This window comes from Pipistrellus hanaki, assembly GCF_964339955.1.
Source record: "Pipistrellus hanaki genome assembly, chromosome: 1".
Taxonomy (NCBI): Eukaryota; Metazoa; Chordata; class Mammalia; order Chiroptera; family Vespertilionidae; genus Pipistrellus; species Pipistrellus hanaki.
Genome location: NC_140503.1, coordinates 171,144,233 through 171,172,211, shown reverse-complemented (window position 1 = coordinate 171,172,211; position 27,979 = coordinate 171,144,233). Strand labels below are relative to the sequence as shown.

The 27,979-nt window shown below is 40.3% G+C and overlaps 1 protein-coding gene across 6 annotated transcripts in view; it reads right to left on the bottom strand.

Annotated features, from left to right (window-relative positions):
• The window catches only part of LOC311625609 (UDP-glucuronosyltransferase 2B31-like), a gene marked incomplete at its 5' end in the record, with an annotated part of 175,748 nt that overhangs the window by 60,690 nt on the left and 87,079 nt on the right, over nucleotides 1-27,979 (bottom strand). For 2 of the 6 annotated variants that reach the window (XM_084890106.1, XM_084890116.1), the window contains 5 exons: nucleotides 6,639-6,858; nucleotides 7,923-8,010; nucleotides 9,888-10,019; nucleotides 13,509-13,657; nucleotides 25,496-26,252. In XM_084890106.1, the coding sequence (XP_084746232.1) occupies nucleotides 6,639-6,858; nucleotides 7,923-8,010; nucleotides 9,888-10,019; nucleotides 13,509-13,657; nucleotides 25,496-26,213 (1,307 nt within the window). Of the gene's footprint in view, nucleotides 1-5,337; nucleotides 5,628-6,638; nucleotides 6,859-7,922; nucleotides 8,011-9,887; nucleotides 10,020-13,508; nucleotides 13,658-25,495; nucleotides 26,272-27,979 lie in introns of those variants that run through there. The other 4 variants (XM_084890107.1, XM_084890109.1, XM_084890115.1 and 1 more) reach the window with 4 other exon arrangements.

Below are 27,979 nucleotides of genomic sequence, written 5' to 3'. Positions count from 1 at the left end.
TGGAAACAACCAAAGTGTCCGTCAGCAGATGATTGGATCCAAAAACTATGGTACATCTACATAATGGAATACTATGCTGCCATAAAAAAGAAGGATTTCTCATCATTTGCAGCAACCTGGATGGAATTGGAGAACATCATGCTGAGTGAAACAAGCCAATCAATGAAAGAGAAATACCACATGACCTCACTCATTTGTGGATAATAAAGAATATTATAAACTGATGAACCATAAGATAGATATAGTGACAGTATATCAACAAGTAGACTGTCAAATTACAGCGGGGAGGGGAGGAAGATCTGGGGGAGAAAATAGATCAATGAAGGACTTGTATACATGCATATAAGTGCAACCAATGGACACAAAACTCTGGGGAGGGAGGGGATGTGTGGGAGGGAGGGAGGGGGTCAAAAAAAATCAATAAAATATATTTTTAAAAAAATAAAATGTGTAAATAACAAAAAAAAAATAAAAAAATAAAATTAAAAAAAAAAAAAAAAAAGAAACAAGATAGTTTGGCTATGTAATGGCTATGAAGGGAGTGACCATGAAAAATTACGATACTTCTTTACCTCCCATATCCAATACTCTGTACGCGCTTCACAGAAAACAACACAAACAACAGGTCCACAAATTACAATAGCTAGAATTACCACATCCATTCATCTAAGAGTGGTGGAAGGCAGGAAAGTGAGGTGGGATGGAATATGGTGCAGGGAGAAAAAGTAATCAAATCAGTCCGTGGCGGTTGGCAAATGCTAGTAAAGAGCTGAAGAAAAACATGTGGTCCTTTCAAACCTATGGTTAAAAACACACATACTGGTGACAGGAAGATTGTACCTTATGTGCACCAGAGACAGAAAATCCAGTTCCTTAGAAGGGAATATGCAGCCAGCCCTTGGCCGAATGGGTCCTGCCTTCCTTGGTGGGGGAAATGAACAAGGAAAGAGCTGCAAAGCCTTCCAAACCCACTCATCCCCTCTGGATGGCAGGTAACTCCGTGTCCTGCAGATGCCTTCAGTTTGATAGGCGACGGATGCGGTGAAGGGAACGTCTTTGCAGAGGTTGAGCCACTGGAGGAAGACTGCAGGCGGTCACTGTTAATGTGCCATGAGGCCTCATATCTTGTTGGACTTTAAAGGATCTAACTCACTCTTGGGCTGCTGACAAAGCAGTATCTTCACAGTTTTCTGGGATTGCCTGTCCTAAGAGTGTTGGGCTCTCTGCATCAGTTAGTTCCAAACGTTTCAAAAGGATGTGTAGGGCATGAGGCACACAACGCATGCCTACCTCCACTTGAGGCCTCTAAGGGTGGGATGACCCAGAATCCAGAAATTCCTTATTGTGGTTTAGTCGGTGACGGACATTTTCTCTCAGATACTCAGCAACTTCAGGGAGTGGCACTTACGGTGGCTGAGAAGCCACGGAAGGCCTTGTTCGAAGTTTTTGCAAGGCTGAAGGCTGCCACTGTCGAGAGGCCCACGCCTGTAGTGATCTTCAACACTTTCGGCCTCTGCAGGCAGCCAGGACCCCGGTTAGGACCCAGCACCCTGCGATCCGCGCAGCTGGAGGTAGCAGAGCGAAGACCCAGCCATGGCGAGGCCCGGTGCCATAGTGGTAGATTGCATTCGGCCTTGAAACATCAGACGCTGGCCAACACGAGTCAATGGTTACCCACAGAATATTTGCCAAGCGTAAGAATCTATGCGGGATGAGGCCGCCTTGGCTGCCAGGAAGCATTCACCTTGAGGGCCCAAGCTGCCCAGGGGGAGGAGGTGCTGTTGGGCCAGCACCAGCCCTGAGGGAGGCACCATTGGCCAGGGAGCAACGGGGCACGTTGAGCAATGGGCAGCCGGCTTGGGAGCAGCTCGGGTCTGGAGCATGGCTGACGTCCCTGGGGAGCGTGGGGCACGTGCTCCAGGCAGAACCAGAGGCGCAGGCGCAGGCGCAGGCGCAGGCGCAGGCGCAGGCGCAGGCGCAGGCGCAGGCGCAGGCGCAGGCGCAGGCGCAGGCGCAGGCGCAGGCGCAGGCGCAGGCGCAGGCGCAGGCGCAGGCGCAGGCGCAGGCGCAGGCGCAGCGAAGACATCCTACCTGACAGACTCATGCCTGGTCACGCAGTACCTAGCGGACCAATGAGCCACTTTCTTCGCCGCCATACTCCAGAAGGCCAAGGCGGCCTGCACAGGCTGCTGCCCGGAGTTGAGCAATGGGCAGCGGAGCCCACCGCAGCCAAGGACTAGCGAGGAGGCCAGTGGCGGGTGCAGCTGTGGGTGCACGCCCAGCTCAGAAGCACTATACCAGTGTTTCCCAAAGTGTGGTACACGTACCTCCAGGGGTACGGGAAGAATTTGGTGGGGACATGCACTGCACCGTGCTTAGCTGCGCCTAATTCTACGTTCTCATGAGTACGAGGGGTACTCAGCGTTACGAAAATTATAGAAGGGGTACACATACGTCAAAAGTTTGGGAAACACTGCACTACACCCACCTGAGCTCAGAGTCACATCTTGGGACCTGGAGGCTTGGGCGCCAGGCGACCCACTGCTCTGGCTCCTGCTGTGCTGGAAGGCCAAGGGCAGCCTCTGTGTCCAGGGTCTCAGCGCCTCCTCCCTTCCCCGTGCTGGGCAGTTTGGGCCCTCTTGGTGAGTACTTCCTGGCAGCCAAGGCGGCCCCTTCCTGCATAGATTCTTATGCTTGGTAAATATTCTGTGGGTAATGATTTACTGACTCAGTTTACGTTTACCTAAACTCAGTGCCTGTGACTTGCTTTTTCATATCCTCCATGTATTTCCATTTAGACATGTTTGTCTTTTTTTGGTTTGTGTTTTAATCACCAATCTTTATCAGTTACATGTGTTACAGGGTAGATCTGAGGAAAATTAAGCTTATATGCATGATTTAACATTATTACCTACAATGACAATGTGCATTTCCGTTTTTCCTTTGAAATTATTTCAACTATCTAGAAGAGTTCCATGGACTTGCAGTGATAAATGTGCCCTATAATTCCCCCAGCAATAAAGTTTTCATTTGTTTCTAAAATGAATTCATACCATAGGCTGGACAATATTTATTGTGAGACTTTGATGATGATCTTTTTGACCTGTAAAGACAGGATTGATTTTCTCATCCGGACACACTGCAATCCTGGTGTGTATGTTTTAGGACAACCTTAGATATCCTTGTGACTTGATTTTCCAATTTCCATAAAATGTTTATGATTTTTGTATTCTTTGCATTGCTTTTGATAATGGTCAGTGATAGTGTGCCTAGATTTAAACGGAAGAGATGATTGTGTTCTTTTTTGTGTGTGTGTCATGGCTGAAAGTTGTAATGCTTTTATATAAGGTTAATGGGAGGGATGGAATAACAGGCTTCTGAGGAAAGAAATAAATAATGAGACATACTGATCTAGTATGATTTATCCTATATAATAAAAGGCTAATATGCAAATAGACCAAACAACTGAACAACCAGTAGCTATGATGTGTGCTGAATACCAGGGTAACATGTGGAACATGGCGGGTGTTGGCCATAGTGGGATGGTGGCGTAGGTGAGCGGGAGCACCAGACCAAGGCAGGGCGTCGGTTGCTGTCACAGGGGCAAGCCTCTGGTGATTGCTGATACTGAAAATTCTTTGCTCTTATGCGCCACGGTCCTGCCCAGTGCTTGCATCTGCTGCTGGTGCCCAGCACTTGCCTTGATCGCTTGGCACCATCAGTGGATGCCAGCAGCTGCTGCTGGCCCCAGTTACCTCTAAGGTCTTCTCTACCTCCTCCTGCTCCTGAGGGGCAATAGGGGCCAGCAGCCACCTCTCATACCTTCTGCCAATGACAGTCCCGCTTGCACCAGCTGCTGGCACCACCTTAATCACGCTGCACCATCAGCATGTGAGAGCAAGATGGCAAGAGCAGGCCTTCCAGAAGAGAGGGAACAGGGGGCTGCAGTGGAAGGGCCTAAGTGGGGGTGGGGAAGATCGGAGGAGACCCACCTCTGTGCTCACTGCAGCCTCGCAACCCACCGTTCCTTTCAAGGTGCACGAATTCGTGCACTTGGCCCCTAGTACGAAATAATCATTATTTCAAACTGCCTTCAACAAACACATTGAATTGTTCACCGAGTCTATTAAGTAGCTAAGTGATTCTGTGACTGGTTTTATAAGAAGTGGGCATATATATGTACACACATATTTGGAGAGAATGAAAATTCAGTAAGTCCCTTTAGAGTATGGATTCTAGATTATCAAATTTATACTTGGAACCATATACCCATTATCAAAGACTAAAAGGAGAGTGAAAACTACCAGGTGAATCTTTTTAGGGGGCTGTGAGGTAAAGAGGATTAGCTACTAAAACCAAGGTCTTTCATAAATAGCTCAGTTCACAATAGGAAACAATTAGCTGTTGTTGTATTTCTCAATCCACATAAATTTTGATGATAAATTAGCTTAAACTGGATGAAAGCAAATGACTTCCTTGTCTTTAGGTAAGATGTGATGCTGATGCTGGATGCACAGAAAAACAAAAGAGCATTGATGGTCTCCCAAAATGAAATAGGTGGATGAATCATTTTGCACAATTCTAACTTTTGAATAGTTTCTTTAGCAAAAGATAAAACTACAGATTTTTCCACCAAAATAATTTTACCTAATAATAGACAAACATGTAAATTGATCATTCCTCTGCAATGCCCAGAGCCAATCAGGAGTGAGTATGCAAATTAGCCTGACAAAGATGGGAGTTTAATTTGCATATGCAGGGGTGAAACCTCTGGGGCGGGTACAAGACGCCTGCTATGAGTGGGAGGAGGGACTGAGGGAGCTACAGGAGTGGTGCTCTGTCCTGGAGTGAGGACTTGCAGGCTCTTGGGCAGCCTGGGAACAGGGACTTGGTGGCTCATGTCAGCCAGGAGTGAAGCCAGGGGAAGGAAGATCTATTCTTGTATGGATCTTTGTGCAACAGGCCTCTAGTATTAAAATATTCTGAATATTTTCAAAATAATATTAATATGTGGAGAGACTACTTAATGTTCTTGTCTTCATGTGTAATGTTTGAAACACAATTAAGTTAATTTTTTGGTATAACTTTGCAATTATGAATAACAAATTTAAAAGTATATTCATATGGCTTTATTTTTGTTTTACTTTAAATAAGTATTTATGTTTGGCATGACATATTTACAACTCTTAACCAGGTAGTCACTTGAAAACAAATTTTGACCTGAGAAGCTAAATTGTGAAAAGAAAGGTTGTCACAGGAGACAGTGACCCTTACATCGCAATTTCCTGCTGGAATAAAGTGGAGGAGTCCTATCTACCAGGCATATGAGCTCAGGCCTCTGAAACAACTACTCTCTTTTATTCTTTGTTCCTGTTTTAAAAAGCTTCTGGCAACAAAACAGAACACATTTTGTGGTGACGAATGTAGCAGTTGCCACACAGGCCAACAGGAACCCTATCACATCCAAAGAGTGGTACTGGAGCCAGCTGAGGTCATGGGAGGCTGGCCGCAGGTGTTTGGCTCCTTTGTGGCGCATGACAAACTCGATCCAGAAGACTGCTCGATCCAGAGGCTTTACTGGCTGTTCATGATGAATTCTTGATAATTTCATAGCATTCTCCTTATATCTAAAGGAGAAACATAAAGATATCAATATTGAAAGTAAGTTAATTTGCTTACTAGTAAGCCAATCATTGCCATTCAAAAGCTTTTTTTTAAATTAAAAATATTTTTATTTACTGATCAGCTTGGCTAAGTGCTTGAGCCTTGACTCATGAACCAGGAGTTCACCATTGTATTCTGAGTCTGGGCACATGCCTAGATTGCTGGCTCGATCCTCAGTGTGGGGTGTGCAAGAGGCAGCTGATCAATGATTCTCTATCATTATTGATGTTTCTATCTCTCTCTCATTCTCCCTTCCTTTCTGAAATCAATAAAAATATATTTAAACAATATTTATAAAAACATATATGTTATATGATTCTGTTATTATGAAATGTCCAGAAAGTCTAATCTATAGAGACAGAAATTTGATCAATGATTGCTTGGGTGAGGGAGATGGGGAGTGACTGATCAGGCATATGATATGTCTTTTTGGGATGACAAATATGCCCTAAGTTTAAATTATGGTGATAGTTTCATAGCTTTGTAAGCCTACTACATATATTTGAATTATGTAATTTTAATATGTGAATTTTATGATATGTAAATACTATTTCATAAAATCAGTTTAAATAATTATAATAAAATGAGTTTTTCAGTGTAAAGATATTTATAGCTTCAGAAATTATAGGTATTGAATTTATTTCGGTAAAGAATTTATGATTTGTCTTCTAGTTTACCACTCTTCATTATATGTATTTTATCATATTTTAAAAAAATGTGTTCGTATAATTACCTACATAACTTTTTTTATTATTAGAGGAGAAAATTGTTGCAATAGATGGCTCCCCATTAAATACACGCGGTTACAATACAATTTCGAAGTAAATGTGTGGTTGGAAAAAAAAAGTAGATTAAAATGGGTTAACTCATGTTAATGATGTCAAAATGAATCTCTTAAAAATGTGATATATTATTGACAAAATAATCTATGTATAAATACTACCTATAAAAGGAGTATAAAAATAGATACTTACGAAGGGTCATTAATGACAGTCTTCAATGCATTGAGCAAATCTATACTTGAAATAGTGTGGAAGTCCAATCTGACAGCTGCTCCCTTGGTCTTCATGTGAGCAATGTTATCAGGTTGATCCGCAAACATTGGGAGGCCCACCATAGGGATGCCATGGTAGATGGCCTCATAGATGCCATTGGTTCCACCATGTGTTATAAAGGCTTTGGTTTTTGGATGACCTAGGATTGGGTGAATTTCAGAAAATTATGAATCTTAGAAATAAAATGAGAGTTGTGCAATAAAGGCACTGACAGAGGCTATGTGTTTAGTTACAGATTGATCTACACATCAGATTGTATTAAAATGTCTTTCAGAACTCATAGGGTGAGGCACCTCTCTCTGCTCGAGGGACAGGGAAGGCTTACATAGAAGATAGGTGTGTTTCTTTTGACTTGAAATGAATGGAAGTTGCCAGTGGACACATTGAAAGAGAATACTTTGGATTTAAAAAGTGTATGCCAGCCGAAACCGGTTTGGAAAAGTGTAGAGCGTCGGTCTGCGGACTGAAAGGTCCCAGGTTCGATTCAGGTCAGGGTTGGTTGCGGGCAGATCCCCAGTAGGGGGTGTGCAAGAGGCAGCTGGTTGATGTTTCTCTCTCATTGACGTTTCTAGCTCTCTATCTCTCTCTCTTCCTCTTTGTAAAAAATCAATAAAATATATATAGTGTATGCCAAAAAAAAAAAAAAGTGGTGGTGCATGCTGAAATATATTCTATTATAAAATAGTGAAGTCAGAGTGTGATGACAAGGCAGCAGACAATGGGATTGTGGTGGCACATGAATCAGAGGAAGGAAAAGCTATACATTATAATGAAATATGTTATTACTCCAGAAAGAGAAATCAAAATTTCCCCAATGAATAATGGAGACTCACTGATAATAAAACAGAAGCTGATATTTTTCAGCTGCACCTGTACACCTTTAGCTTGGATTAAACTATTATTGTAAGTAGAGTATTAGGAGGCAGAATGACAATCAGGAAGTGTTGAGATATTCTCTTGGAGAGGAATTACACATGAAATAAAGATCTTTTGTTTGTGGCCATAAGGAACATGGCTGTGTAACATAATATGCCAACTGTTATAGCTTATCCTTTCCCCCTAAGCCTGGGAAAGAAATATTGGGAAGTTCATTTTTATTTTTGAGGTTTTCAATAAGAAATGTGCAATACATTTCTATCGTAGTGAACTGTTTTATCATTCAGGTTGACTTGATTCTGATTTCGGGGTTTTCCAGAATCTTACCAAGAAGGTCATTCTGGGGGATCCATTTATAGAGCCGGGTATTTGGCCCTAAGGTATCTGGTTTTTTGCCATCATATCTCCATATAACCTGTTAGGGTAAAGAGAGTAATGCGTTACTTGAGTCAAACTGCAGAGTTATATCATTTTAGAATTCTAAATAGGTTAAGATACATCTAGTTAAACCCCTGACATATTACAGGTAAGGAAATGAGGACAAGACATGTTGATAATGAGAACCAATAAAACCTACTGCTATAAGAGGTATAGGTACTCATATTGTGGGTTACTTATTTTTATATTCAATCAGGATATTTCACACTTTGGGGTTAGATCAATGAAATTGTGAATCACCAATTCAAGCATATAAAATTTTTTAGGTAGTCATATAATTGTAGTGCAAAACACAGCTAATTAATATAGTCTACACATTTATTTTATTTATTATTCTAGCTGTCATCTTCTAGATTTAATATTAACCTGTTTATTTATTTTTGAATGATGAAGAAGAGGTATACTTATACTTACTAATTTCATAAATTATCTTAGAGCTTTACATCATTTGCTTTGCAAAAATCAATGCAAACAGCTATTTATAAGAATTAAATTATTCTCATATTTAACAATTTATTAATAATAATAATAGATAATGTCTGCTTGATGAGTATGTTTAGCACGTTTTATTTTTCTACTTATTCATCCCCACTTCCAAGTGGTAATTTTTACCCAAATCCAGTATTATCATTCTAGCTAGGGTTGAACATTTTAGTAAAATATAGAAAGGAAAATCCATGGGCACTTTATAAATAATAGTTTACCTGTTGAAAGATCACATATGATTATAATGGTAAATTTAATTCATCTGACTGTTAAAATTTCAAAACACTGACAACATTAGTTAATACACTTAATTAATTATAAATAGCCAAGCAATTTATAAGTTTACCGGTGAACTGGATTCTAGTTTATAAGTGTTTAACATCTCTTTTCTATGTGAGTGTTAAAGTTACTTCAAGCTCTCAGCAAATTTGCATGGGTGATAAGAAGGAAGCTACATTAACTAAGGAAATAAAAGTAGTTCACAATTATTCAGAGAGTTTAAGCATATTTTATGTATTAGAAAAATTCACTACTATAATTTATGGAGAAGGAAAAGCATCTGAAACTGGGCCACACTAAGCTTGCTTCTGGTTGACTCTTTTATCTCCTCCTCCTCCTCCTTGTATTTCATCAGAAGTCATTATTCTGATGGGTTGTTTTGAGGCCACATATTATAAAACACTGGGTCACCTTGAGGGCTGGACCCACCTCCACCCTTTCTTTAATGTCTTCCTGTTTCAGAATTTAGCAGGGCCCAGTCCACCAGGGGGGTTCTCTCTCCTTTGTGCACACCAGCTTTTCTCTTTCTATAAATCATGGCTTAGATACCTCAATACAACTTGATGAGCCCTGAATATCCTTACTCTAAATATAATCTTGCAACACTGTATAGGCGTAATTCAAAATCCAGGGAAAGTAGCAGAGGCCTGGATTACCTGGCAAGTCTAAATTGTATGATGCCCTTCAGACTGTTATCATTCTCTGTTTTATGTTAAAATTTAAGTCCATTCTGAGAACGTTGGTAGTGTGTACAGTATTCTAGGAATCCTGCAAGGAAATGAAGCAAATCACAGGATAGGATTTGGTGATATCTGTTCCTGCCCTATAATACATTATCAAACCAAACTTTACACTGTAGTTTCAGAATATATTTCTTTGTAACGAGAATATTAATGCCACAGTTATTGTCTATCAAAAACATCCTCTATACTACGTTAGCACCTGACATGTGTATTTTTTTTCACATTGTTACCTGAGATAATTGAAGCTATCCTAATACTTTACCTTTCATGTAGACATTTCTTAATCAGACCCATTACAGAGTTTAACACACTCATCAGTTTTCTGCTCTAAGGTAGTTCATCTGACCTTTTGTGGAAGCTGGGCAAGTGCTGATGCAATCACATTGGCTCTTTCTTCTGTCATGTTAGTGACCATCGACCCCAGGGTAAACACCACAATACCATTTTCTCCAGAGCTCTGGGCAAACTCTTCCATTTCCTGTGAAGGAAGAATTTTTTTCCATTACAAAAGACAGTAGCATAGTGAACACCATTGAAAGGATTGCTACAAATATCCAAAGAGAAAATTAAGTATTATAAGGAGTTGTAAGTGTGGTTCTTGTTATTTTAAATTGTGTTAAAATACATATTATATACTTACCATATTAACCATTTTGAAGTGTACATTTAAGTAGTATAAATATATATTCTTATTGTTGTATAACCCATCTCCTGAACTTTTTCATCATGTAAATTTTTACTATATATTTCTGAAATTGTAATTCTCCATTTCCCATTTTAATAGTCCCTGACAACTATCATTCTTCTTTCTGTGTCTATGAATTTGACTAGTCTAAATCCCTTACCTAAGTGGAATCATGCAGTATTTGCCTTTTTGTCTGTGGCCTATTTCACTTAGCAAAATGTCCTTAAGATTCATCTATGTTATAGCAAGTGTTAGAATTTCCTTCAGTTTTAAGGCTTAGTAATGTTCATCTGCAGATACTCTGAGCCACCAGAGAGACAAGTGAGACCTAGAGCAAATGAATCCTGAAATATTGCAGGAGGTAAAAATCACAAAACTGATACTTTCATTTTTCAGGGTTCTTTGAAAAAGATAATGCTGGGAAAATAGGAGGCAGCAGGAAAGAGGATGATCAAATATGAGATGGATTAAATTCATAAAAGAAGCCATAGGCATGAGTCTAAAAGAGTTAAGAAGACTGTTAAAAGTCGGATTTTGTGGACATCACTCATTCTTAAAATCCTCAGGAGTCATAGCTGACTCACAGCACATAACACATTATACACCGTTGTGTGTATTGATTATTGATTTATCTATCAACTAGATGCCCAGTGCACGACATTCGTTCATGGGTAGGGTTTCCAGGCCTTGCAGGTGATCAGGGCTGATCAGGACCTTTCAACTGCTGGCCGGGGCCTTCCTTCATTCTGCGCTCCCACCTGGTGGTCAGCACACATCATAGTGAGCAATCGAACTCCCAGTCAAAACCTGGAGGGGACACTTTAAATATTATATATTTTTATACATAGATGGCCCTTTGTTTGATTTTACCTTTTTTAAAAAAAATTAATCTTTATTGTTTAGATTTTTACAGTTGTTCCTCTTTTTGTCCCTCATAGCTCCCCTCCACCCGGTTCCCACACCACACTTTTCCCTTACGTCCCCCACTGTCCTCATCCATAGGTGTACGATTTTTGTCCAATCTCTTCCCACACCCCCACACCCTTTTGCCCTGCAGACAATTGTCAGTCCACTTGCTTTCTATGCCCCTGATTCTTCTTCTTTTTTTAATGTATTTTAATTGATTTTTAAAATCTTAATCTTTATTGTTCAGATTATTACAATTGTTTCTCCTCTCCCCCCATAGCTCCCCTCCATCTGGTCCCCACCCCATCCTTTGTCCTCATCTCCTCCTCCCACCCCCCTGCTGTCCTCATCCATAGGTGCATGATTTTTGTCCAGTCTCTTCCTGTACCCCCTACACAGACACCCCTTCTCCCTGAGAATTATCAATCCCCTCCCATTCTATGCCCCTTATTCTATTATATTCACCAGTTTATTCTGTTTCTCAGATTTTTAGTTCACTTGACTTTTAGATTCACTTGATAGATATGTATTTGTTGTTCATAATTTTTGTCTTTACTTTTTTCTTCTTTTCCTTTTCTTAAAGAATACCTTTCAGCAATTCATATAGTACTGGTTTGGCAGTGATTAACTCCTTTAACTTTTTTCTTATCTGTGTAGCTCTTTATCTGACTTTCAGTTATGAATGATAGCTTTGCTGGGTAGAGTAATCTTGGTTGTAGGTTCTTGCTATTTAACACTTTGAATATTTCTTGCCATTCCCATCTGGCCTGCATGGTTTCTCTTGAGAAATCAGCTGATAGTTGTATGGGTGCTCCCTAACTGTTTTTCTCTTGCTGCTTTTAATATTCTCTCTTTATCTTTTGCTCTTGGCATTTTAATTATGATGTGTCTTGGTGTGGTTCTCCTTGGATTCCTTTTGTTTGAGGTTCTCTGCAATTCCTGGACTTATAAGTCTATTTTTTTTTTAACCAGGTGAAGGAAGTTTTCTATCAGTACTTCTTTAAATAGGTTTTCAGTATCTTGCTCTCTCCTCAACATCCCCATAATTTGGATGTTGGTATGCTTGAAGTTGTCCCAGAGGCTCCTTACACTACCTTCATATTTTTGGATTTTTTTTTTTTTTTCTGGTTCAGTGTTTTTTAGCTTCTTTGTATTTCAGATCTTTGACTTGATCCTTGGGATCCTCTAGTCTGCTGTTGGATCTCTGTATATTGTTCTTTATTCCACTCAGTGTATGCTTAAATTCTTGTTGTTCCTTTTTCATATCCTGGAGGGTCTTGCTAAATTTAACAGTGGTTTCTAGAAGATTCTTGAGTAACCTTATAATGGTGGTTTTAAACTCTATATCCAGTAGTTGCTTTCCTCCATTTCTTTCATTTGTGACATGTTTCTTTGTCTCTGCATTTTGTCTGCTTCCCTGTGTCTTACTTTTGGAAATATACCCTGAAGTGGATTTGTGGATCATATGGCAGCTGTATTTAACTTCTTTAAAAAGCTCCATACTGTTTTTCATAGTGGTTGCACTAGCTTTACATTCCCACCAATAGTGCACAAGATTCTGTTATCTTGTAGATCACCAAGTTTCCTTAGCACAGCTATTTTAACTTTTTTATTGGGTAAATCATATATCTCCATGTCTGTATTTTTTTTTTGCTGGAGGATTATTGTAAACTTTGGTGACCTAATGTTTCCTTGATTTTCCATGTACTTTGGAGTTTTGCATTGTTGTTCTTGTATTTGAATTAGCAATCACCCACTTATGCTTACTACTTTCACAGTAGAAATACTTTTGTTTGTGGATGGATAACAAATTTTTGTTGTTGAAGGAGGACAATAACAAGGAATGTCTCATGCTAACTTACACCAGATTGTTATTGTCATTCCTGAGATATAGGATTCACTCCCGTGGGACACTCTCCAGCATTATTGTAGTATTATGCTTTTTCTTTATTATAGTATTTTTACACTGTTTTTGTTACTTGCTTATATGATCTCTTTCCAAGTAAAACATCTGGTGTGTGGGAGCAAAAAATGGTATCTACACAGATCCTCTGTATATCCACTCCTTATTCTTGCACTTTGCTAGTCACTTTAAAATTAGTTTTTGAATGAATGGCTGATATTTTTTATGTGTTGAATAATGAAGGCCTTAATTTAACTGACCCTATTTCCAAAGTCTCCCAAGTATAGTTCTTTATTTTGTAATGAGAGTCACATTCAAATTCTTGAAATAATATAAAATATATGATTTTCTAATTGACAGGTCACTTTATCCATAGTCCCATATGTCTCTCAGTGTGATCAGACTTTATGAATGAAGAACACAGAATCATTCCTCCTGAAAATGCAAAGAAGAATAAACAGGAATAGTTTTACCTTAGGCAGAGGCTTAGCAGGTTTGCAATGGAGGCCTCCAACAAATTCAAAATTTGGCAAGAGTGGGTGAGGGAATTCAAAATCCCAATAGGTTCTAATAAGCCACATTTCAGCTTTCCCCATTAACTCAAACAATGTAATGGGTCTTCCTGAAAGGGAAAAAGAAAAAAAAAGTAGAGAAAATAAGAATATTGTAATGTGAATATACCATTTTGTTTTCTTAAAAAAAAAATAAATCTTGGAACAATGCAGCCAAAGATGTTTAGAATGTCTCTGGTTTGATAGTACAACCATCTATAGATTAAAGTCTAAGTGACTGGTAGGGAGGACAAGATGGCGGCCGAACAGACGGACTTGTTCTGACCCTGGCCCCAGAACAGATAGAAGCAGCGTCTGAGTCGCTCAGGGAATATTGTTCGGCGGCTAAGGGTTAGCAGAACTCTAAAGGAAGGTAAGGAAGGGTCCGCAGGACAGGATTTCCTGACCAAGCAATCAGCACTGCGGAGGCGGAGACCTCGCACTGAGCTATGGGCTCAGAGGGAAGGCTTTGCCATCTTACCAAGAAAGGAGGATCTTCTCTGAGGCCTGGAAAACCCACAGAGGAAGAGACCATCAAGCAGCTGTGACGCCTCAAAAGGCGCAAATACGTGGATTCAAGGGAGTTCTTATATCATCCACGGAAAGGTCAGAGTTTGCAGGCAAAATGTGAGGGGTCTGGGTCCGAGAGGCCCCCGCGCCAAGCTGCGCTGAAAGAAGTCTGTGGCTGCCGAGCGAGGCCCTGCTGTGACTGTAGCTGCGGAGCGCCCGAGTGGCTCCCGTACCGAGCTGCGCCAAAAGAAGGCTACGGCTGCAGAGAGAACCCTGCGCTGCTAGATCCAGTGCTGGGTTTGGCGTAATCTTCCCCCAAATCGGGAGTTTTTTAAAACGCCAAGGGACACGGGACAAATTGTTAAGAATCAGGACTGTCCCGACAAGGACGGAACATCTGGACACCTTGGTGCAGACTCACCCTGCACCTAATCCCCTTCACCCCCTTGCCTCTGAGTACTAGGGAAGGACTGCCCAGTTGGACATATCCTGGCAGACTGCAGGGGGAAATTTCCTTCCTGGAAATGGGGGTTCGGAGCCAGAGAGATAGTCTGTAAACCTACTAGAATAAAGCATAGAGCCATAGAGAAAGAAGGCTAGAGCAGCCAAAAGACTGGGAGTTCAAATCAGAAACACTGCCACCTAGGGGCTGAACTACAAACTGCCTTTTTTTTTTTTTTTTTTTTTAACTTTTAATTAATTAAAAATAAATGGACACAAATAACTAAGAGATAGCCTACTTAAAATTAAGGACTACCTTATAAAACTGAGCTGCAGTGGATTGCTGGGAACTGCAATACTGTCTGGACCAAGAATCAGGCATGCCAAATAGAATGACAGAGGAAGTGAATGACCACTACTGGACATTTTTATGCTAATTTTACTATTCTTTATTTTATTTTCATTTTTTACATCTTTTATTTTGTTTTCATTTTTTACATCTTTTACTTAAGAAACAAATTTTTTTCTTTTTTCCTTACTTGATTTTACCTTTTCTATTATTACATTTTTCAATCTTAATCATCATTATTACTACTGCTATTTTGAATTTTTTGTTTTCTTTTTCTTCTTTTTTTTTCTCCAGTACCATTTTAATTTCTCTTTATTTTACATTGGATTTAGTCTTCATTCTATTTTAATCTCTACTATAGCATTGTTCAACCCTATCTCAACTCGACCTTTACACCATCACTCTCTTACTAACCTTTACCCTTTTCGTCTCCTGTTTATCTTATCCCTTTCCGGCTTTAGGTTTCCCCCTAATCTTTCTGTATACCCCCTGCTAAAACTCTCACCATACTTATAGACCTAATTTCCAACACCCTGCTCCAAGTGTATAAATACCACTCTCTTCACTATATTAACTAGTTAAAAAAAACCCAAAAAAACTGTTCTCTCTATCCTTTTGTTGTTCTTTACATGAATGGTGATTATAGTGAATTTTTATGCTTTTTAGTGAAATTGTTATGCTTATTCTTGTGTTGTTATTGTTGCTTTGTATTTTTTAAAATCCTTTGTTTTTGTTTGTTTTGACTTCTGTATATCATAGCCTTACTTAATAATAGTGGATACTGTAGTTTGTATTAATCTCCAAGTATTGTTGCTGGCATTTGTGGGGATTAGTGGTTGTCCTAGGGGAATATTCTCTACATATATATATATATATATATATATATATATATATATATATATACAGTTTGTTTCCCCTTTCTCTCTTAGTCTGCTTCCTCTCTCTCTCTCTCTCTCTCTCTCTCTCTCTCTCTCTCATCTCTCATCTCTATCTCTATCTCTATCTCTCTATTTCTCTTTTTCTATCTCTTTATTTATCCCTCTTCTTTTTTATTTATTTATTTTTTTTTTTTCCTTTCTTCCTTCTCTCCTATCCCCTAATTTGCCTTTATCTAGTGGTCACCTTTATTAGAAGTTATTAATATCACAAATACATTCCTGTTAAGTGCCTTTTGTGTTGTACCAGGTAGGTTGTATTTTGTGTCTTTAAAGCAACACAGGAGAAGGAATACCACATAACCAGACATCCTGAAAAGAGAGACCATGGGGAGACAAAGAAATAGCCTGCACATGAAAGAAAAGCAGGCATCACCAGAAAAGGAAGTAAACGTGTTAGGGGCAAGCAACCTACCAGAGCAAGAACTCAGAGTAATGATGGTAGGATGGCTAAAAATAATGGAAGAGAAATTTGATGTGAATAAGAAACAAGAGGAAATGAAGAAGAACCAAGTGGAATTGAAGAAGAACCAAGAGGAAATAAAGATGAACCAAGATGAAATGAAAAATTGTATCGCTACTATGCAGAACTCAATAGAAAGCATCAAGAGTAGACTAGAAGAAGCAGAGAACCATATCAATGAGCTAGACGACAAGATGGAAAAAAATACCCAATTAGAGCAGCTTCTGGAAAAAAAAATTAAAAACCAGGAGGAGAGCCTAAGGGAACTTTGGGACAAAACAAAACAATATTAGAATAATAGGGTTCCAGAAGGAAAGGAAAATGAGGAATACATGGAAAATGTATTTCAAGAAATAATGACAGAAAACTTTCCTGAGATAGAGAAGAAAAAACCCACACAAATCCAAGATGCTCACAGAGTCCCAAGAAAAATGAATCCCAGAAGACCGACGCCAAGGCATATTATAGTTAAATTGGCAAACACCAATGACAAAGTAAGAATCTTAAAAGCAGCGAGAGAGAGACAGAAAGTTACATATAAAGGAACCCTTATCAGACAAGCAACTGACTTCTCAACAGAAACTCATCAGGGCAGAAGTTAATGGCATGAAATATACAAAGTCATGCAAAGGAAGAATCTGAGTCCAAGAATACTGTAACCAGCAAGGCTATCAATCAAAATAGAAGGTGTAATCAGGAGCTTGACAGACAAAAAAAGTCTAAAGGAATTTATCTCCACCAAACCAGCAATGCAAGAAATGCTAAAGGGTCTACTGTAAAAATAAAAAAATAGGAAGTGAAGAAGGAACACAGGGGTATAGAATAAAAATGGCATGAAATGAGTACCTATCAATAATATCTTTAAATGTAAATGGATTAAATTCTCCAATCAAAAGACATAGGGTAACAGATTGGATAAGAAAACAAGACCCATATATCTGTTGTCTACAAGAAACCCACTTCAGAAAAAAAGACGCACACAGACTGAGGGTGAAGGGATGGAAAAAGGTTTTCCAGGCGAATGGAAATGAAAAAAAAAAAAAAAAAAGCTGGTGTAGAAATACTTATATCTGACAAATTAGATCTCAAAGTGAAGGACATAACAAGAGATAATTAAGGCCACTTCATAATACTATAAGGAGCAATCCAACAAGAAGAAATAACCCTGGTAAATATATATGCACCCAATATGGGAGCACACAAATACATAAAAAAAAACAAAAAACTGCTGGAGGACATTAAGGGAGAGATTAATAGCAACACAATCATAGTAGGATATTTTAATACTCCACTGTCACTCTTGGACAAATCATCTAAACAAAAAATCAGCAAAGAAATATCAATCCTAAATGACTCACTAGACCAGATGGAATTAATCCACATCTTCAGAACATTCCACCCCAAAGCCACAGAATATACATTCTTCTCAAGTGCACATGGGACATTCTCAAAGATAGACCACATTTTGGGACATAGGCAAAGTCTCTTCAAGTTCAAGAAGCTAGAAATCATATCAAGCATCTTCTCAGATCATAATGGCATAAAACTGGAAATTAACTACAATAAAAATAATCCAAAGAAATCAAACACATGGAGACTAAACAGCATGTTATTAAACAAGGACTGGGTTACCAGAGAAATCAAGGAAGAAATTAAAAACATCCTGGAAAAAATGACAATGAAAACACAACAATCCAAAATCTATGGGACACAGCAAAAGCAGTTTTGAGAGGGAAGTTCATATCCCTACAAGCCTATTGCAAAAAACATTAAAAAATGGTAACAAATTATCTAACTCTACAACTCAAAGAGTTAGAAAAACAGCAATAAGAAAAACCCAGTGTAAGCAGAAGGAAGGAAATAACAAAAATCAGAGTGGAGATAAACAACCTAGAGACCAAAGAAACAATACATAAGATCAACAAAACCAAGAGCAGGTTCTTTGAAAGGATAAACAAGATAGATGAACCTCTAGCGAGGCTAACCAATAAACAAAGGGAGAGGACTCAAATAAACAAAATCAGAAATGAAAGAGGTGAAATAACAACAGACCCCGCCGAAATACAAAGGATTGTTACAAAATACTACCAACAACTCTATTCCAACAAACTGAACAACCTGGAGGAAATGTACATATTCCTGGAAAAATACAAACTTCCAAAACTCAATCAGGAAGAATCTAAAAATCTCAATAGACCAATGACTTGGGAAGAAATTAAAAAAGTCATCAAAAAGCTTCCAGCAAACAAAAGCCCAGGGCCAGATGGCTTTACAGGAGAGTTTTACCAAACATTCAAGGAAGAACTAAAACCTATCCTCCTCAGACTATTCCAAAAAATTCAAGAGGAAAGAACACTTTCAAACTCCTTCTATGAAGCCACCCTAATACCAAAACCAGATAAAGACAACTCAATGAAAGAGAATTACAGGCCAATATCCCTCATGAACATAGATGCCAAAATACTCAACAAAATTCTAGCAAATCGACTCCAGAAGAACATCACAAAGATCATACACCATGACGAAGTAGGATTTATTCCAGGAATGCAAAGATGGTACAATACCCGCAAATCAATAAACGTGATACATCACATAAACAAAATGAAAGATAAAAATCGTATAGTCATATCAATTGATGCAGAAAAAGCATTTGATAAAATCCAACACCCTTTCCTGATAAAACTCTCAACAAGGTGGGAGTACAAGGATCATACCTCAACATAATAAAAGCTATATATGATAAACCCACATCCAACATCATACTCAATGGACAAAAACTAAAACCATTCCCTCTAAGAACAAGAACAAGACAGGGATGCTCACTATCACCAGTCCTGTTTGACATAGTACTGGAAGTACTAGCCATTGCAATTAGACAAGAAGAGGAAATAAAAGGGATCCAAATTGGAAAAGAAGAAGTAAAGTTATCCGTATTTGCAGATGACATGATATTGTACATAAAAAAACCCAAAGACTCATTAAAAAACTAATTGACTTAATAAATGAATTTGGCAATGTAGCAGGATACAAAATTAATGCCAAGAAATCCATGGCATTTCTATACACCAACAGTGAAATTACAGAAACAGAGACTAAAGACGCAATTCCATTTACCATCGCACCAAAAAAATTAAGATATCTAGGAATAAATTTAACTAAGGTAGTAAAGGACCTATTTGCCAAAAACTACACGACACTGAAAAAAGAGATAGAGGAAGATGTAAACAGATGGAAGACCATACCATGTTCATGGATTGGTAGAATCAACATTATCAAAATGTCCATACTTCCCAAAGCAATCTATAGGTTCAATGCACTCCCAATTAAAATACCAATGGCATATTTCACTGACCTAGAAAAAACTCTCCAAAAGTTCATTTGGAACAACAGAATACCCCGAATAGCCACAGTAATCCTGAGAAAGAAGAGTAAAGTAGGAGGGATCTCAATACCAGACTTCAAGCTGTATTATAAAGCCACTGTTCTCAAAACAGCCTGGTACTGGCACAAGAACAGACATATAGATCAATGCAATAGAATTGAGAACCCAGATATCAACCCAAATCACTATGCTCAATTAATATTTGACAAAGGAGGCACGAATATACAATGGAGTCAAGACAGTCTCTTCAATAAATGGTGTTGGGAAAATTGGATAGATACATGCAAAAGAATGAAACTAGATCACCAACTTACACCATACACAAAAATAAGCTCAAAATGGATACAGGACTTAAACATTAGACTGGAAACCATAAAAATACTAGAAGCATCCAGGGGCAGCAAAATCTCAGACATATGCCAAAAGAACTTCTTCATTGATACTGCCCCTAGGGCAATGGAAGTAAATAGAAAATATACAAATGGGACTACATCAAAATAAAAAGCTTTTTTACAGCAAAAGAAACCATCAACAAAACAACAAGAAAGCCCACTGTGTGGGAGAACATATTTGCAAATAATACCACTGATAAAGGTTTAATCTCCAACATCTACAGACAGCTTATACAACTAAATAAAAGGAAGATGAATGATCCAATTAAAAAATGGGCAATCGACCTAAATAGAATATTCTCAAAAGAAGACAGATGGAAAGCCAAAAGGCACATGAAAACATGCTCAAAGTCACTAATTATTCGAGAGTTGCAAATCAAAACAATAATGCGGTACCATCTCACACCTGTCAGAATGGCCAACATCAACAAATCAACAAATGACAAGTGTTGGAGAGGTTGTGGAGAAAAAGGAACCCTCATGCACTGCTGGTGGGAATGCAGACTGGTGCAACCACTGTGGAGAACAGTGTGGAGTTTCCTCAAAAAACTGAAAATGGAACTCCCATTTGACCCAGTAATCCCACTCCTAGGAATATATCCCAAGAAACTAGAAACACCAATCAGAAAGGATATATGCACCCCTATGTTCATAGCAGCACAATCTACAATAGCTAGAATTTGGAAACAGCCTAGGTGCCTGTCAGCAGATGATTGGATCAAAAAACTATGGTACATCGACACAATGGAATACTATGCTGCCATAAAAAAGAAGGAATTCTCATCATTTGCAGCAACCTGGATGGAATTGGAGAACATCATGCTGAGTGAAATAAGCCAGTCAATGAAAGAGAAACACCACATGACCTCACTCATTTATGGATAATAAAGAACATTATAAACTGATAAACCAAAAGATAGATATAGAGACAGTAAAATAACAAGCAGACTGTCAAATTACAGCAGGGAGGGTAGGGAGATCTGGGGGAGATAAGAGATCAACCGAAGGACTTGTATACATGCATATAAGTACAACCAATGGACACAAAACTCAGGGGTAAGAGGGTATGTATGGGAGGGGGGTGGGCAATGTTAAAATATGTACACAGATAATAATTTAATTAAATAAAAAGTCTAAGTGACCATTATGACCTGTTGGTCAATGGAAAAAATAATTAGCCAGTCCCTATAACATGCACTGACTACCATGGGGCAGATGCTCAATGAGGGGGTTGCCCTTTGGTGGTCAGTGCACTCCCTCAGCCAATCTCCCATGGTCAGCCAACCTACCACAATCCATTCCCTCGGCTGGCCAGATGGTCAGTCTGCTCCCACAGCCAACCTCCTGTGGTTCCTCCCCCAAGCCAGCCGGCCCCAATCAGCCCTGATCTCTGATCAGACCAAGGGACCCCACCCATGCACAAATTGGTGCACCAGGCCTCTAGGATTTATTTAATATACTCTAGTGCAATGGTCAGCAAATTGTGGCTTGTGAACCACATGTAGCTCTTTGGCCCCTTGAGTTTTTAGCAAAGGCCAGCTTAGGACTTCCCTAATTAAGTTAATAACATGTACCTAATTATATAGTTTAAGTTTAAAATATTTGGCTCTCAAAAGAAATTTCAATTGTTGTACTGTTGATATTTGGCTCTGTTGCCTAATGATTTTGCTGAACCCTGTTCTAATATATCTATATATCTATATATCTATATATCTATATATCTATATATCTATATATCTATATATCTATATATCTATATCTATATATCTATATCTATATCTATATCTATATCTATATCTATATCTATATCTATATACACACTCATTTTGTCTTTAATGAATTTTCTTGCACTAGTCAGGGGGTCCTTCAGCCCAGCTATGCCCTTTCACAGTCCTGGAGCCCTCAGGGGCAGGAGGTGACTCCGAGATCTGAGGAATGTGGCCCCCTGTCACACCTCTGCTGCTGCCACTGTTGGCCTGTGGCAAGCCTTGGCCTGTCCTGATTACCTTAGTCTAGGGCAGCCCTGGGAAGCTGAGCAGCTGCCATCAAGGCTTGTCTGTGCCTCAGGCCAGCCCTGTGCAGCTGGGGGGCTGAGAGGACTGGGGACTCCAAAGGCAGGTGCACAAAGTCTCTGGGCCTGCCTGGGGGCCCTGTTGGGGCTGAGGGAACTGATCACCACCATCATTGAGGGCATAGCAGTCAATTAGCATATTCCCTCCTTATTGGCTGTGGGTAACACCATATTTCTGATGGTGTGAGAATCATTTAGCATATTCCCTCTTTATAAGATAGGATGTTTTATATTATGATTTTCATAGGTATTAACAATATATGTAAATTTTAAGTTTTTTTTCTCTAACATCACATCAGGACATTCACAATCATAGAAAACTAGAGGCCCAGTGCATGAAATTTGTGCTTGGGTTTTGGGGGTGGTGGTGTCTCTCAGCCTGGTCTTGGCCTGCAAAGATGCCAGCATCCCTCACCTAGCCTCTAGCCAGAGGTTCTTGCCCTCCTTCCACACAGCCTCTGGGAAGATGCTTGTCCTGGGGCCTCCTCAGGGCCTTGACCCATGATGCCCTGCAGCTCAGGTACTCTGGTGCTTGGGCTTTCAGGTCTGCTTCCTTGCCTGGCTGTGCATCAGCTGCCATGTGAGCCTTGCCTCAGGTGTAGTCCGCTTGGACCATACTACTTGCGAGTGTGTGTGGGGTGCGGCCTCTGCAGCAGTGATTTGATGTCCATAGCGTGTCTGCCAGACACCCTCACCCCCCGTGGCACCACGCTGGTTCTGTCTGGACTGCTGGCAGGGAGCTTCCAGTCTGCTGGGCTGGAAATGGGGGATGCAGGTGGAGGACTCTGGCACCCATAGGGTGCCGTCAGCCTAGGAACTGGAAAGATCCATTTTTCTGATTCCTCCACTGCTACGGGGATGCAGAGCTTGGGGTCCCACATGCCTTTTCCCTCCCACTGCAAGGCAGGCTGAGGCGCGGACTCTGGGTGCTAGGACTCTGGGATTGCCACCCCACAGGCTCCTTCCCTCTGGCACAGGGTCTGCCAGGGCATGGATGCTGGGCTCGAGACCCCTCAGCCTCTTTCTTCCCACAGCATGGCAGGCTGGGGCACGGATTCTGGACTCTGGGCCTGCGGCCCCAGAGGTCCCTTCCTTCCCACGCACAGCCTTGGTGCAGACACTGGGCTCAGGGCCCCTCAGGTTCTTTTCTTCTCACAGCTGGCCGGAGTGCAGAAGCTGGTCTCTTTTTCTCCTGCAGCATAGCCATTCCCAGTTCTCTGGCCAGAGACCCCGCCCCTCCCTCGGAGGCCAAGGAGCAGATACTGGGCTCCCATTGCCAGGGCAATGCCTCCAGCATTTGCTATGGACGTGCCATTTTTTATCGTGGAGTGATGGCTAATTTACATATTACTCTTTTATTATATAGGATTAAACCTAAGCCATTATAGAATTAAACATGCATTTGTTTACTTTGTAAAGCTGCAGAAGTAATAGATGCAAATGTAAACAATGATTTCAGTTCCTCAATCAATTAAATCTATCATATCAATGGAAACACTTTTCCCTAGATTATTTAGTCTGGTTTCTGCAATTTAGCAAGCTATTCTTCCCTTTATCGTAGATCTCCCCAAAACTCAGGTTTTGACAGTATGGCTCAATTCCTGGTACTATAATTATATTTGGTTCAATGTAGGAGCCTAATAATATTTGTGCATTAAGAAAAACATTTACAAATGACAGCTATAATATTTTCATAAAGTATGGTAGTAGATGTGTTTACTCTTAATTTTGACTCATTTTGTTTTTAATGAAGGGAGAGTTTTCACAAAATGTAGTTTACTGACTTACATGTCCACCCATCAACAACAGGTTAGTGTTTAAGCAGTGTTGGGAGCTGCCCTGAAAACAGGGGACTTTTCCTCGGAGCTGCCCTGAAAGCAGGGGTCTCTTGGTGGACACGGCTCTGGTAGGACAAAAGCCATAGCTCTCGTGAGAACGTGCTGTCAACTTGTTTTTCATCTTGTTAATGTAAAAATACTGCTGACCTTTGTAAAGAATAACATATACTGTTTAACCTGCTGCTTGTGTATAGATCAGGAAACAATTCTCTGCTTACGTACAGAAACAAAGATGTGGTGCTGGGTAAATACTTAGCCTAAAGGTCAGCAGATAAACTTGTACCTCCCTGCTTTTGCTGTATAAAAATGAGCTAAGAAATAAACTCGGGACTGCAGACTTCAGTCTCAGTCCTCCCGACCCCATCTTTTCTTGTCTTTCTTTTTTCTCATCCTCACCCCCTCAATCAGGTACTGTTCATTGCCGGCAGGTTCTGGCAAAGCAGATGAGTTGTAAGTGCTTACTGAAGGAATGTGAAGTCATTAGAAACCTCAAATTACAGGTTCCTTAGTCTGGGACAGAGCACTCTCTATCTCTAGTGTGAAAGAACCCTTCAGGTAATGTGGTAAAATAGTTCAGTGTTTAAATCAAAGTAAACTACACAAGAGGAGGCAATTCTCAATGACTTTATAATTTGAGCATTTTCATAACATTTGTGAGAATGAAAGATCAGTTTATAAAATTATTTTATCATCTTACGTAATAAAATAGTACAAGACACAAGGTGGCTTCACCCATGTGGTCAAAGATGGCTGCCCGATGTGGACACAGGATGGCTACCACAAGATGGCCTTCAGGGGAGGGCAGTTGTGGGCAGTTAGAGGTGATCAGAATGACAGAGGAGAGTGGGAGCCTAGGCCAGCAAGGGAGGGCAGTTGGGGGCAATCAGGCAAACAGAGAAAGCAGATAGGTGTAACCAGGCTGACAGAGGAAGGCAGTTGGGGGAGACAAAGTCAGCAGGGGAGGACAGTTGTGAGGTACCCAGGCCTGCAGGGGAGGGCAGTTGGGGGGACCAGGCCTGTAGGGGAGGGCAGTTGTGGGGGACCAGGCCTGCAGGGAAGGGCAGTTGTGGGTAATCAGGCTATCTGGGGAGGGTAGTTAGAGGTGACTGGGCCAGCAGGGGAGGGTAGTTGGGGGCAATTGGGCCAGCTGGGGAGCAGTTAGGCTCAGGCTGGCAGGGGGGTGGTTATGGGTGATCAGGCTTGAAGGCAAAAGCAGTTAGGGGTAATTAGGCAGAGGCAGTCGAGTGGTTGGGAGCCAGCAGTCCTGGACTGTGAGAGGGATGTCCAACCGCCTGTGGTCAGACATCCCACGCGGGTGGTCAGACATCCCTCAAAGGGTCACAGATTGGAGAGGGTGCAGGCTGGGCGGAGGGACCCCTCCTTTCCCCCCGTGCATAAATTTCGTGCACCGGGCCTCTATTTGTACTTATTAAAGACAAATTCATCTGAATTAATATTTATACTAACCCACCTTTTAGAGCACTAACAAAGTTAGTTTATCATGATCCCAAGTAAGGACATGACTTACCTAGTGCTTTGCTGCAAAGCTGATCCCACTTCTCAGTAAATGGTTGGAACCAGAAATCAAAATAAAGTATGTACATCATATTTTTTACTCGCTCCATGAATGTCATTTGATCACTTAATTCCGACAAGATAACAGGTACGTAGGATGGAGGCAAAGGAAGTCCTCCACTGTACCTTTCAATTGTATAGCCAACAGAGAAGCGGATACTGTACACAAAAGGTATTTTAAGTAGCTCAGCCAGCAGCTCTCCACAGGGTCCAGCAGCGTCTACAAGAACAACATCAAACTTTGTTTCCTGTAGTTTGGTCATAAGTTTCTTGTTCAAAACTACATCTTTACAGAGTATCTGAACAAAATCAGTATATTCCCAAATGATATCTTGCAGTTGTGAAAAATAAGTAAAAAATGTATATTTTGGCATATAGGTCCACTTAGAGATCAGCCGCATGAAAATATCCTCAAAATCATCTTTAGTTAAAGATGTAGGAAAAATCTCAAATTGAATAGCAGTTGGTTTATTGGGATCAACAAGAATTGAAGCTGAAGATGTCAGAACAGTCACTTCATGACCTCTCTGCACAAGTGCATCCAGGATTGTCTTCATGTTGATCCAATGGCTGTATTCTGTGGGCCACACCAGCACCTTCCCACAGCCCCCAGGGCTGAAGTGGCAACTCAGCTGCAGCAGCAGCAGAACTGAAATCCACTTCCTAGGCATCCTGGAGGCACACAGGCTTCTTTTCAAATGGCCGATCCCTTTCCCATGGTCCATGTTTATGCCCAAAGGAATATCAACCAGGAAGTTAAAATATAACTTCTACACCCAAAGTAAATAGATTTGATGAACAGTCAGCATTTTATAGCAAGTCAAAGATTTATGAAATAATGACCTTATTTTTAATACAAATCTGTGTAACATCTAAAAGTGCTATCATTCAGCTGCATCAACTTTGTAGTTTTCCTGTGATTTGTAATTTATTATAGATGAATGTTGCAACTATAGGAAGTTAGAGGCAATTGTGTCTTTAATCACTTTTTGTGAAGAAAGAGAAACTATTACACAGCTGACAAAGAATTACTTGGATGACAGGTCCAGAGTTTTTATTTTATTTATTTATTTTAAAAATTTGTCTTTATTGCTGAAAGTTTTACTGGTGTCTGCTTCTCCCCCCCCCCCCCCCACCTCCATTAATCACTTCCTCCCCCTACCTGCCACTCTTAAGCCTTTACCATGCTACTCTCTTTCATATCAATTCCCCAATTAATCTCTATCCCCCAATACATACTATCCACCCCCATCTTTCCTCTGAAATTCATCAGTCTGTTCATGGTTTTGTCTCTGAAATCTATTTTGTTCACCTATTTATTTTGTTTATTAGATTCTATATATGAGTAGGTCATGTGATACTTATCTTTTTCTATCTGGCTTATTTTGATTAGCATAATACTCTCCAGGTCCATCCATGCTGTTGCAAATGGAAAGAGTTTGTTCATTTTTACTGCTGTGTAGTATTCCATTGTGTAAATGTACCACAGTTTTTGTTATCCAGTCATCTGCCAATGGACACTTGGGCTGTTTCTAAATCCTAACTATTATTAATTGTGATGCTATGAACATAGGGGTGCATATATCCTTTCTGATTGGTGTTTATGTTTTTTTAGGATATATTCCTGGAAATGGAATCATGGGGCCAAATGACAGTTCCATTTTTTTTAAAGGAAAATTCACACTGTTTTCCACAATGGCTGTACCAGTCTACAATCCCACCAGAGGTTTACTAGGGTCCACTTTTCTCCACACTCTCGCTAGCACTTGTTTGTTTGTTGCCCTGTGGCTGCTGGAAGCATGTACCTCCTCTCTGGAAAAATGGCCATTTCAGTTTGGATGCATACAAACGACCAAATGTAGGATTCCTGACTACTGCTTTTTTATGTTTCCCTGCACTGCTTCCAATGCCATCCTCTCTGTAGGCACCTCAAGTCTGTACCTCCCTCCTGCAATAAAGCCTTGAATGAATAGTTGCAAATGAAAACTCATATGCTCTGAGTTTAGAAAAAAATGAATTGTGGGAGTCTGAAAAGATGGCTATCCTCAAGAAGGTCTGAGTGGGTGAGGGAGTGAGGGAGTGATAGAGGAGTGTGTGTACCTGTGTGTGTGTGTGTGTGTGTGTGTGTGTGTGTGTGTGTGTTAGTGAAATAGGGACAGCTAGATCCTGCAAGTCTTCCAAGGGGCTGTCAATTGGGGCAGTCTTAGACGGCAAAACCCCGCTGCTACTGTAAACACTACGGAGAGGACTCCTGTGGCACAGAGACCACAGCATCTTGAAGAACAGAACTTCTACACCCAAACAGGGAGGCTGTGCTGAATTTGAACCTGGATGTGTGAATTCGGGGAGTCTGTTTTCTGCAACCAGGCTCAGTGCCCAGGCAGGGAGGCTGTCCTGAATTTGAGCCTAGGTGCACAACCTTGGAAATTTTTTTTTT